This window comes from Sinocyclocheilus rhinocerous, unplaced genomic scaffold (assembly GCF_001515625.1).
Source record: "Sinocyclocheilus rhinocerous isolate Xijiao unplaced genomic scaffold, SAMN03320098_v1.1 scaffold585, whole genome shotgun sequence".
NCBI classification, from domain to species: Eukaryota; Metazoa; Chordata; class Actinopteri; order Cypriniformes; family Cyprinidae; genus Sinocyclocheilus; species Sinocyclocheilus rhinocerous.
In genome coordinates, this window is record NW_015630024.1 from 649,946 (window position 1) to 662,418 (window position 12,473).

Consider the following 12,473-nt stretch of genomic DNA (forward strand, 5'->3'; position numbering starts at 1 on the left):
ATCGGCCAAAATGAGTAGAAAATTATCGGCATATCGGATATCGGCAAAAATCTAATATCGTGCATCCCTAGTAAAAATCAATTTAAACTTATTGGAAAAGATTCATTTCTATCACTGCTTTGAACTGACCACCACACAGAATATATAGAATATCAAAAACTTAAGGATATCACCTATCAGCACAATAACACACTCAGCAAAATGTCATCTAATTCCTCTTATCGATAAAATCCCAGAAAATATCGAGATATTTTTTTTGTCAATATCGCACATCCCTACTTGCTTGCTGAAATTTTACATATTGATGAGACCTTGAACAATATATATATATGTTATATTTGATCTTATAAGCATTATAGCACTTTAGAAATATATAGTAATTAAATTTTTTTATTATAAGTATATTTTATATATACAGCCATTCAGAACTCTCTTATGCTTAGCAAGGCAGCATTTATTTGCTTAAAAACACAGTAAAATTGGAAAATATAATTACAATTTAAAATAACTGTGTTCTGTAGTAATATATTTTAAAATGTAATTTATTCATGTGATGGAAAGCTGAAATTTCAACAGCCATTACTCCAGTCTTCAGTGTCACGTGATCCTTCAAAAATCATTCTAATGGGCTGATTTGGTGCTGAAGAAACATTTATTATTTTCAAGATAAAAACAATGGTGAAATCTTTTTAACATTATAATCTTTTCTGTCACTTTTAATCAAACTAATGCATCATTGCTGTTGAATAAAAGTATTAATTGAACAGTGGTTTATATTCATTATAATTCTATTTTAAACTAAATCTGATACTCAAACAGAAACTTGATTATGCTCATTTGATGTACATGTAGTATTGCTCTTTTTCTTTTCCTGTATACACCCCCTACCTAATTTTTGCCATGAAATCTTTGGACAGGCTTTTGCATTAATTAGTCTATATATAAGCTCTTTTACAAAGTGCTTACTCTAGCAGTCGGTTGCCTGCAGCACCAGTCTCTGCTTACCATATGGAAGTTCATTAAGCAGAAATGCTGTATGCTGCATTAATCAGGAGTCCACACGGAAGCATAACTACTATTTGATTGGCTTAATTGACCCACTTAGTTTGCTGCCCTTTGTTACAACTTTGAAGAATTTAACTATGTAAGGGATAGTGTACAGTCAGCCTGTTCATTATCGCAAAATTAACAACTCCTCTGCACATTGGGGTTTTGATTTTCTTGTCTAGGGCTATTTTATGATAATGAACAGCCGACTGTACATTATCCTGCTTATTAGACATTATACATATTATGCACTACTGTTCAAAACTTTGGGGTCAGTAAGATTTTTTTTAATAAAGTAATGCTTTTATTCAGAGAAGATGCAAAAGTGACAGTAAAGACATTTTGTAATGTTAAAAAAGATATAAATGCATTGTATTCATCAAAGAATCCTGTAAAATATATATTTTATCACGTTTTCCACAAAACATATTACGTAGCACAACCAGTTTCAACATTGATAAGAAATGTTTCCACCAAATCAGCATATTAGAATGATTTCTGAAGGATCATGTGACACTGAAGACTGAAGTAATGACGCTGAAAATTCAGCTTTGCCATTGCAGAAAAAAATTACAGTTAAAATATATTACAATAGAAATACAGTTCTTTTAAATTGTAATAATATATCACAATATTACTGTTTTTACTGTATTATACTATATTTTGATTGAGGCTGAAATAAATGCAAAAAATCCAGTCAGGTTTTCTATCTTCATGTCTCCACAGAATCACGACGAAACATGGAGAAGCTACTTTTCCGACGTCCGCTCCTTCCCGAACGCCATATACACACACTGCTACGATGACTCCGGCACCAAACTCTTCGTGGCCGGCGGCCCCCTGTGTTCTGGCCTACACGGAAACTACGCTGGCCTCTGGAGCTAGCCTACATCATCCCTCCATTTCGCTCTCACGTACCATGTGCTTACAGGCCATCTTCCATTTTTCTCCTCACTCTTTTTCACTTCCGGTTTAGCTTCTATACAAGATTATCCTCTATTTCTCAAAGGACTCAGGAGCATAGATGTGATTCTCATAGATGTGTTTTTGTGCTTGGTCTTATGTCTTTCAATTTTCATTTGCCTGTTGTACTCCTGAATTTACATGTGTTTTTTTGTGTGTGTGTGTGGAGGAAAAAAAGGCAAAGAAAAAGAAAAGGCGTGACCAACACTGATGCCTGATCTTCTGCAGGAGTCCGGAAAGGATGAAGGAGGTTTTTTTCCTCTGTGCATCGGCTGCCTGAACCTTTGAGAACTGTGGAATAGTGTAAAATACATGAAAATATTTAACAGTCTCTCTGGGCATTATGTGTTTTGTTTTTTTTATGAAAGGCATGGCATTTTGAGTTTGTTTTGCTGTGTGTTTTTCAAAGACCTGCCGATCAGCTCCTTTTCTTGGCTCGCAGTGGACTGATATGACATTGTAGATCCTGAAAAGGCTGAGAATCGGTATTCAAAGATGAATCTTGGTGAAATGAATGGACAGCCTGACCTGTAACCTCACTGTAGAAACTGAGGTCAAAACTGCAGTTATATGAAGAGCACGGAGTGAACATGGACATGAGTCGGATAGCGGTCAATGAAGACTCACCCGCTGTTTTTATTTTCCCCTTTATGTTTTCCAAAATAATGGCAGGGAGAGACAATTGTAAGAAATCACAGATACCGTTTGTGTTCTGTTTGAGGTATCTTGGAGAATGCCTTTTTTTTTATTGCTGATTCTGTACCAACACACGCATACGCTTGCATCAAGATTGCAATTTTCCCTCTGTGACATTTAGACTTGGTCTTATTTATTTTGTATTGTTGCCGTCACTAGCACTCATGACGTTCAGGTACAATCATATTTGTTAGGATTTTTGCTTCTCATCATCTTCTCTGCTTAAAGGCAGGGCAGTGTTGTGTGACATTGTTGCCTTTTCAGAGTCTTTCTGTGAAAGACTGTTGCAGATTGAGTTTGTTTAGGCTTTTTCTTTTCTTTTCTTTTGTCTTTTTACATGATAATCTTCATGGAATTGTCACAAAATTGCTAGTCCATTGAACACCGTAACAGGCATATATTAAGCAGAAATTACCCATCACTTTTAAAATGTATTTTATATATAAATGTATATGTATACATATTTGGAAAAACTAATAGAGGGAGAATACAATTTATGTAAATGTCAGAGGATATATGTGCATGTGTGTGAGTGAACGTCTTTCTGTGAAAGACTGTTGCAGATTGAGTTTGTTTAGGCTTTTTCTTTTCTTTTGTCTTTTTACATGATAATCTTCATGGAATTGTCACAAAATTGCTAGTCCATTGAACACCGTAACAGGCATATATTAAGCAGAAATTACCCATCACTTTTAAAATGTATTTTATATATAAATGTATATGTATACATATTTGGAAAAACTAATAGAGGGAGAATACAATTTATGTAAATGTCAGAGGATATATGTGCATGTGTGTGAGTGAACTAATCTGTCATTATTTTGGTGGTGCCCTTTTTTATACTCACTTCCTGAATGTTTTTACAGATTACAAGTGTAAAGATATTGTACTATATCAAAACAAAACAAAAGAACAGCAACATGAGACATTCTTCAAACAGAAAATGAATAAAAGTTTGATGTATTTTTCTTCCATTCTGACTTTGCATCACGACTTTCTTTATATTCCATAATTCTGCTGATATTTAAAGCTTTTCATTTTAATTTATAATCGATGATGAACTTGATATGATGAAGTGTGACAGCTCACTGGGCGACAAAAGTTTTTTGGCATTACCCGAGTAACACCACACTGTAGTGATTTATTTAACCGCTGGAGGCGCACACTTGTTTTTATACAGTCTATGGTTATGATTATAAACATTGGCGTTACAGAAATAGCGCTCATGAGTATTATCTGTAGGGAGCAATAATACAATAACTCTATACTATAAATCCTCATTTAACGTATGTTTAGAGACGGCCAACTTTTCATTTAAAGTCCAGAAGCGATATAAGATGAAATTTTACACCGAAAAGGAGTAGTTTTTATTTTGCATTTCAACATTAACAAACAATATAGGCTAACGTAAGTACAACTTCAAGTCCTCACAGACTGAGATATTCATATTAATCATACTATAACGGAGAAACAAAACGCCTACTAGAAATAAAATAAAATACATTCATTCAGCCATAAACAATGTAGGGGTTTAAACAAAATCATACTTAATAAATCAAATAATTTCTTGGCCTTATCACTTCTCATAATTTTTTTAAACCTCTGTATACGTGGCTAGCTCCTTTTTAAAGACATTAAACCGGGGTGCTGTTTTCAAAACTTTACATTTGTGAATAAAGAATGTACACTTTTGTCCTCCGAATGTAGCCTACTCCAAATTTCACCATGTCCCAAGTAATAGATGGAAAAATAGATAGCCTACTCTTTGTTTTATCCAATTACCTAGCCTACATCAGTTCCAAATGAAATAACCAAATTACAATGAAGAAATAAAGGTTCGACAGTTTCTACATAATTATTACAGAGTTGACCAATGTTACAATCTGCATTCAATCTTAATCTCACAAATTCCTTAGCAGGATAGATATCATACATCATTTTATAATCCACTTCATTTGGAGGAAGAGGAAATAATAACAGATATTTGCATCTAAATTCCTTAACTGATTTTTTGTTTTGATGTTGAAAAATACAATTTCTTCTTATAGGACCAGAATAGCATTTCTGCACAATACAATGTCTTATAAACTTATTAGTACATTTCTTGTCTACAAAACTTATTTTGCCTAATCTAAGATCCAAAAGCTTAGCAAGGACACAGAAAAGCAGTAGTGATAACCGAATGACTAAATTATGACAAAATTCCCCTTTAAGATTGCATACAATTTATTAGTTGCATTTTGATTTAGTTTATGTTGTTAAATTATGTTTTTGTATGACTGTGTACGTGCGCGCGCGCGCGCCTGTAGCGGCGCGGCGCGGCGACGGTCACGTGACGGAGTCTGCTGCTGGCTGAGTGAAGCGTGTTAAGCAGGTAATAAAAAAAACAATTCTCTCTTTCAGACTCTAACTGGGCTTTATTTATCAAGTGTTGCGTGATTAATATTTTCATTGCTTTGACGTTCATCTGTTTTAATCCGTCGCTGCATGTTTTTCGAGGTTATGTTGTCTTTTGTATGGCTTTGTTTTGCCTCCTCAGTTTAGCTTACGCGGCTTTAGCTCTGCTGTGTGACCGTTTTCCTCAAACATCCCTTTACAACAAGCCCGCATCACTATTAAACCAGTTTTTCGTCCATTAAAAAGGTCATATTGATATACATCTTGGTGTTTAAATGCTATCGAGGATTTAAATGTGATGAACAAGGACGCCAGGCGGTTTAGCCAGCTAAGCTACAACAATTGAGGAGAGGAAATGACATTAGAGATCATGGACAAAGGAGAGCAGAGACTATGCGCTTATGCTCTTCGCAGACTCTGTTTTTACATATTCATGGGGTTTAAAAAAACACCATATGTAACTTGAATGTTTCCAAGCATCTCTAATGAATCTTTAAAGATAAACGAGGATGCTGACTCTGGTCCTGGATCTAAATTCTCTTTGTTTGAGCCATCACATATTTTGTTTAATTTAGTTACATTTATGAATGTAGTTTGTTTTTTAGGACGGAGAACATATTTATCGAAACTCAAAAGGCAAACAAAGTCGTTTGAGCATATGTTTTTAATTATGGTCATTTGTTTAAAGTTTTCTAATGTGATGGAGCCATCACATATGTTTTGATTATGAATGTCTTGACATTTATTTATTTTTATATATTTTTTTCAATGGTTTATAATTTATAATTTTTATAATTTTATTAGTCTTTAAAACAAAAACAAAAGTTTTCTGTTTCAATGATAAACCATTTATTTGACTGATATTTGGCGATTTTGAGATTATTGACATTGATTATTGGCTGATGTTTATACTCACTTGAAAAGTGGTTGTTTGCTTTTTTTTTTTAAATTAAATCTCATAACTTTGCTATTTAATAATGCACATTTTCTGTGTTCAACATTTTGGTGTATTTTAGGTAAATGCTGTCAGTTTTTGTTTTTGCATCTCATTTGCACAGTTAAATTGTTTAATGTAAATTGCTTCATCTTCACAATCATATGTGTTGTAGTTGTTCTCTGGTTAGTCCATTGAGCTCCCTGTTCATAATCAATGATAAAACTCATTGTAATTTTTTTTTTTTGGTGTATTTCTCAGTCCACATCTCTAAGTGTGCTTTATATACACATTATCTGTAAATTCAATGACACTATGGGTGGTCTGCTGACCAAGAGAAAAGGCTTTGTTTTTCCATTTTGTAAGGATCTCAGAACTGTCCCCACATGAGACCATTGTCAGCTGGTCGAATCACTTTCGTGGGTTGTTTTGCTTACTGTCATCATTAAATTGTTTGTGACCAGCAGCGCTTGCACAGCCAGACTCGTCCCAGTAAGGTCTTTATGATGTATATTGCAAGCTGGGAATTTTTGACAGATATTATCTGATGATCCTCCATACTTCAGAATCTAGTCGGGCGTCGTATTCATCGAAGGGTTAAACATGCATAATAAGATCTCTTCTAACAGCCAAGAAAAGCCCACTGTATTCATCACAAATGTTATGTGTTGCCTTGTCTTCTGCGCGAGCAACACTTGCTGATGTTTTAGTCTTCGTTTAGTTTCTTCACAAGTTGAGGATTTAATTTTGGGGAAAATCCAAGAAGGTTTTTTTAAAGCAGTAGTTCACCCAAAAATTGTAATTCTGTTTTTTATTCACTCCCATGTCATGTCATTCTAAACCTATTTGACTTTTTTTTTTCTTTTCTTTTTTTGGAATACAAAAGCAGACATCTGCACTTTTACTTACAATGAAAGTGAATGGGGACAGTGGCTGTGTAGATCCAAAATTACCTTAAAAGTATCATTAAAAAACAGTTCATATCACTCATGCCCTATGTTACAAATCTTTCAAAGCCATGTGGTTGCAATGCTTTGGGTGAGAAACAGACCAAATGTTAAATCATTTTTTGTTATTTAAACCCAATCGGTATCTGGGGGTGTTTGATTTGTTTTGAAACACTATTGGTCTCATGATACGGTATGCTCACAACACTGAACAAAGCCAAAAGAGAATTAAAATGTAAGTTTTTAAATTCTTAATTCTGACACATAGGACAAACAGTTAACACAAATACTGTTCATTAAAACGCCAAATTTGGTATCTATCTATCTATTAGGGGTGTAATGGTTCACAAAATTCACGGTTCGGTTCGATACGACACAGTGGTGTCATGGTTCGGTTCGGTACGGGGGTAATTGCTTTAGTCGCAATGTTGGAAATATTTCTGTTTTAAACCATGAAGGCGAGCCAATGGATATCACATAAGCAACGTGCAAACTTTGCGCAAGAGTTATGCGGGTGAACATTTTAATTTCAGTCAATTCACTATGCACAAAGTAAAAACGGAATGACAGAGTAATGACAGACCTTTCTGCATCTGACGCCGCATATTCTCAGAGACGGCGAGACGAATCTACTTCAACATATGCTGATAACGGTATATTATAGCTAACTGTTTTCATTTATTCCCTTAATATTTCTCTTGTGGCCCGTACATAGTGAAAAAAAATGAGAAGAAACGTATTTCGTGTTAAACAGGTTGTTTTTGAAAGTCAGTGCTTGAAATAGGCCTATAGGCTAAGCTTTTTATTTCAATGATTTTTATTGATGACTGCAGTGTTAATTTCTTCACAAGTTGAGGATTTAATTTTGGGGAAAATCCAAGAAGGTTTTTTTAAAGCAGTAGTTCACCCAAAAATTGTAATTCTGTTTTTTATTCACTCCCATGTCATGTCATTCTAAACCTATTTGACTTTTTTTTTTCTTTTCTTTTTTTGGAATACAAAAGCAGACATCTGCACTTTTACTTACAATGAAAGTGAATGGGGACAGTGGCTGTGTAGATCCAAAATTACCTTAAAAGTATCATTAAAAAACAGTTCATATCACTCATGCCCTATGTTACAAATCTTTCAAAGCCATGTGGTTGCAATGCTTTGGGTGAGAAACAGACCAAATGTTAAATCATTTTTTGTTATTTAAACCCAATCGGTATCTGGGGGTGTTTGATTTGTTTTGAAACACTATTGGTCTCATGATACGGTATGCTCACAACACTGAACAAAGCCAAAAGAGAATTAAAATGTAAGTTTTTAAATTCTTAATTCTGACACATAGGACAAACAGTTAACACAAATACTGTTCATTAAAACGCCAAATTTGGTATCTATCTATCTATTAGGGGTGTAATGGTTCACAAAATTCACGGTTCGGTTCGATACGACACAGTGGTGTCATGGTTCGGTTCGGTACGGGGGTAATTGCTTTAGTCGCAATGTTGGAAATATTTCTGTTTTAAACCATGAAGGCGAGCCAATGGATATCACATAAGCAACGTGCAAACTTTGCGCAAGAGTTATGCGGGTGAACATTTTAATTTCAGTCAATTCACTATGCACAAAGTAAAAACGGAATGACAGAGTAATGACAGACCTTTCTGCATCTGACGCCGCATATTCTCAGAGACGGCGAGACGAATCTACTTCAACATATGCTGATAACGGTATATTATAGCTAACTGTTTTCATTTATTCCCTTAATATTTCTCTTGTGGCCCGTACATAGTGAAAAAAAATGAGAAGAAACGTATTTCGTGTTAAACAGGTTGTTTTTGAAAGTTGGCGCTTTAAATAGGCTAAATAAAGCTTTTTATTTTATTGATTTTTATTGATGACTGCAGTGTTAACATTTTAATTATAGGCCTATATTGAATTGTATAATAGACCTGTTTTAAAAGACCTTTTTAAAAACATTTTATTTGAGGAGTAAATAGCCTTATATTTTGTTATCCTCGCAGCGTGTCAGTTAGGCAACATTTTGATCTGAACAAAAGAATTACATCTGCTTAATATCAATGAAAAATAAAGTGCTTGCAGGATTCCTAAAGAAAACAAAACAATTGTAAAACAATAAAATAAATACAGATGTTGCGTTCTCAGAACCTTTCCACTTGGATTTCACAGGTTTTTCAGTTTGTATTTATGTTCCACATGGAATCGTGGAGACCGCGACGCGAGCACCACCCCAACTGCACAAAACGCCTCCACCATGAGAGAAAGCTGTGCACGCCGCGTGCCGACCCTACCGCCCGCTGCGCGAGGCTCTTCACACAGGATGCGGCAATCGGCGGAAACGAGGTGGCGCCCGCGCCACAGTCCCGCAGTGGACGTTAAAAGCCCAAATGACGCCACACTTCAGCTTTGTACACCGAAACGGGAACTGGAACAATTCTTTCATCCTCCATTACTAGCAGCGATCTAAATTAACGCTAACATCAGTGGCGTGACCTAATGCTATTATTTCCTGTCATTGTTTAAGTTCAGAGATGAAGACTGCTATCTAGCGGTCGGGATATAAACTCAAAACGAAACAACTGCCATGAATCTTGTATGATTTATTTATTTTTTTTAAATATCGATATTCCATTTTTGAGAATCGATACTGTATCGCCAAACAAAACTCACGTGTATCGATATTTTCTTACACCCCTAACGATTATATTGTGACATGATATTTTAAATGTGCTTCTGATTACAGATAGCCTGGGATTACACAAGATTTGTATTTTAAAGACAACCAGTTCGAAGGGAGCATAATTTGCTTTTTGGGTTAAAATAATTTCTTAATATTAAATTCGAGTGGTATGACAATTAAAGATTAGACTGTACTGAAATCGAAATCTACTTGCTTATACACACTATACTCATAGTCACGCAATGCTGATGTTGTTAACATTAACAATTTGAGAATAAAGTATAACAATAATAATAATTTGCACGGTTTGATGTGATATGAGCTAATTTAGATTAAATTACCATTGGTAGCGCGATTTATTGTAATGCTTTTTTCCTCAGTATCAGTGGCGTGACCTAATGCTATTATTTCCTGTCATTGTTTAAGTTCAGAGATGAAGACTGCTATCTAGCGGTCGGGATATAAACTCAAAACGAAACAACTGCCATGAATCTTGTATGATTTATTTATTTTTTTTAAATATCGATATTCCATTTTTGAGAATCGATACTGTATCGCCAAACAAAACTCACGTGTATCGATATTTTCTTACACCCCTAACGATTATATTGTGACATGATATAACCCCTCAGTTACCGAACATGACGCGTATTGTTATTTGCCATCATTAATGTAAAAACTTGCGCTTTTAAATGTATGGTAATGAGATTTCAGGGCTCAACAATAAGAACTGTCTGATGTTTTTATTTTATTACTCACTGTTTACTTAAAGCTGCAGTCTGTAACTTTTTTTGTTTAAAAATGATCCGAAATCAATATTTGAGCAAGTACATAACCAGCCAGTGTTCGAAACTATCGCCTTACTTTAGCCCGATTCACAACGGTTAGCTTATAATAATGTTTTCTAATTTGAGTGGTACGGGTAGGTTTTCGCAGGAAATTCGAGCATGGCACTGCGTCATTACGTCACGTCTGTAAACATAAAGAAGTTGTCCCGGCTACTAGGCTATCGCATGTGAGGATCCTGCAGGTGGCTGCGGTGACTGACTGCCACACATGCTCCTCAAAACATTAGATTCATCCGCACTGGAGCCGTGCCGCCACACAACCCACGCAAGGAAGATAATTCCGCACACAGCTACAATTGCAGATTTTCAAACAGAGATGGTGACAAAGAGGCAAAACTTATGGACTGCAGCTTTAATTTAATAAATGTTTTATTAAATAATGCTTTATATTAGTTAGGCTAGTAGTTTTTGCAGTGTGAAATGTGAAAATTCATAGGTAACTAAAAGTTTAGCGTCATTACAACCTTATTTATTATAGCTAATACAAGTTTGCTGGGGTCAAAGTAACAATATTTTTATTTATATATTTATTTTTTGAGGCCAGTGGATATTTTGTTAGTGCAAGTAAAAATCTGAAACACTGGTTCGACTGGACAAATAGAAATAATCCTTAGTGTTGAGCCCTGGATTTGATAGTAAATATTAGCTGTTTACTCACACAGAACTATTGTATGGCTTCAAAAGACCTGGAATATAGAGCATGAATCATATGGACTACTTATATGGTGCTTTTTTCTAACTGGACCGGTTATATGGCATGATTACTAAGAAAAGAGTTAAAGACTGAGGATTATGCAGGTTTTGAAACGACTTGAGTCATTGATGACAGAATATTAATTTTAAGGTGAACTATCCCTTTGATATTTCCTTGTTTCAACATCTGAAGTTGTGAAAATGTGCTTTTCGTGGGTAATTAAAAGGTCACTTACCAGCAGGACTAACAGACTGCCACCTTAAACAGAAAATTTGTGATATAAACATTGGATAGCGAAATAGCGAGATGTTTTGATCATCATTCAAACATTCCTATGGAGGACTATGTTGTCGTTTTGTATGCATGAGGAATGGCTATGTGATGTGATCTGAGTGTGAGCATTTTAGAAGGACACTTCAGGCTAGTTGTGAAGTGTTAGCAGACACCAGTGTGGTCTCGTAGCGTGGTCTTCATTTCAGCAGTGCTCGGATAAGCTTGATTGTTTTTTCTACAAGGGTTTCTGGCGGTCAGAGTATTGCTCAATCTTGCCCAACTGGGTTTAGGAGAAAGGAAATCCGATACGGCCCTTGTGTGTTTGCCTGACGCTGCGTGGGACACTGAAGGGAAGATCTGCAGAAAACGTCAGCTAGCTCGCTTAAAGAAAACTCGTCTGGTGTCAGCAAATATTTGGACTAGAAACTAGGACAGCTGTTTCTGAATAATAACCACTTCCTGTTTTTGGCCTTGTTTTTCTTCCAGATTTTTCTGTTTTGTACATACATTGTTTTGTATATACTGTATATGATGACCTCGGTGGGCGTCGAACGAGCCCGGGGCACTCGGGACAAAGCGCTACCCACTACCACACAGACCACACAACCACAGAAACAGCTTCAGGTGAGTAAACAACAACATACGCCATGTTAGGAGTAACATACATAATATAACATACAGCTAGAGCATATTGCTGGGATGTTAAGCCTCACTTGTAAGTTTAACTGTTTTTAAAGGGTTAGTTCACCCAAAAATGAAAATTCTGTCATTAATTACTCACCCTCATGTCGTTTCAAACCCGTAAGACCTTCGTTCATCTTCGGAACACAAATTATTGTGAGAGAGCTGTCTGACCCTTCATAGACAGCAACACAACTGAAATGTTCCCAAGTCCAGAAACGTAGCAAGGAGATCTGTAAAATAATCCATGGCTGCGTTTACACTTGGCATTAACATGCGACCTGTATCCGGATGTTGTCCACAT

At 35.5% G+C, this 12,473-nt stretch overlaps 2 protein-coding genes across 2 annotated transcripts in view; both read left to right on the top strand.

The window, feature by feature from the left end:
- The window catches only part of LOC107739683 (DDB1- and CUL4-associated factor 12-like), a 14,489-nt gene extending 11,259 nt beyond the window's left edge, over positions 1-3,230 (top strand). The window contains exon 9 of the mRNA XM_016551877.1: positions 1,774-3,230. Coding sequence (XP_016407363.1) covers positions 1,774-1,932 — 159 coding nt within the window. The 3' untranslated portion in view covers positions 1,933-3,230. The remainder of the gene's footprint in view (positions 1-1,773) is intronic.
- An 8,905-nt stretch (positions 3,231-12,135) lies between these two features.
- LOC107739719 (ubiquitin-associated protein 2-like) overlaps positions 12,136-12,473 on the top strand; it is a 16,059-nt gene continuing 15,721 nt past the window's right edge. Inside the window, exon 1 of the mRNA XM_016551923.1 lies at positions 12,136-12,144. Coding sequence (XP_016407409.1) covers positions 12,136-12,144 — 9 coding nt within the window. The remainder of the gene's footprint in view (positions 12,145-12,473) is intronic.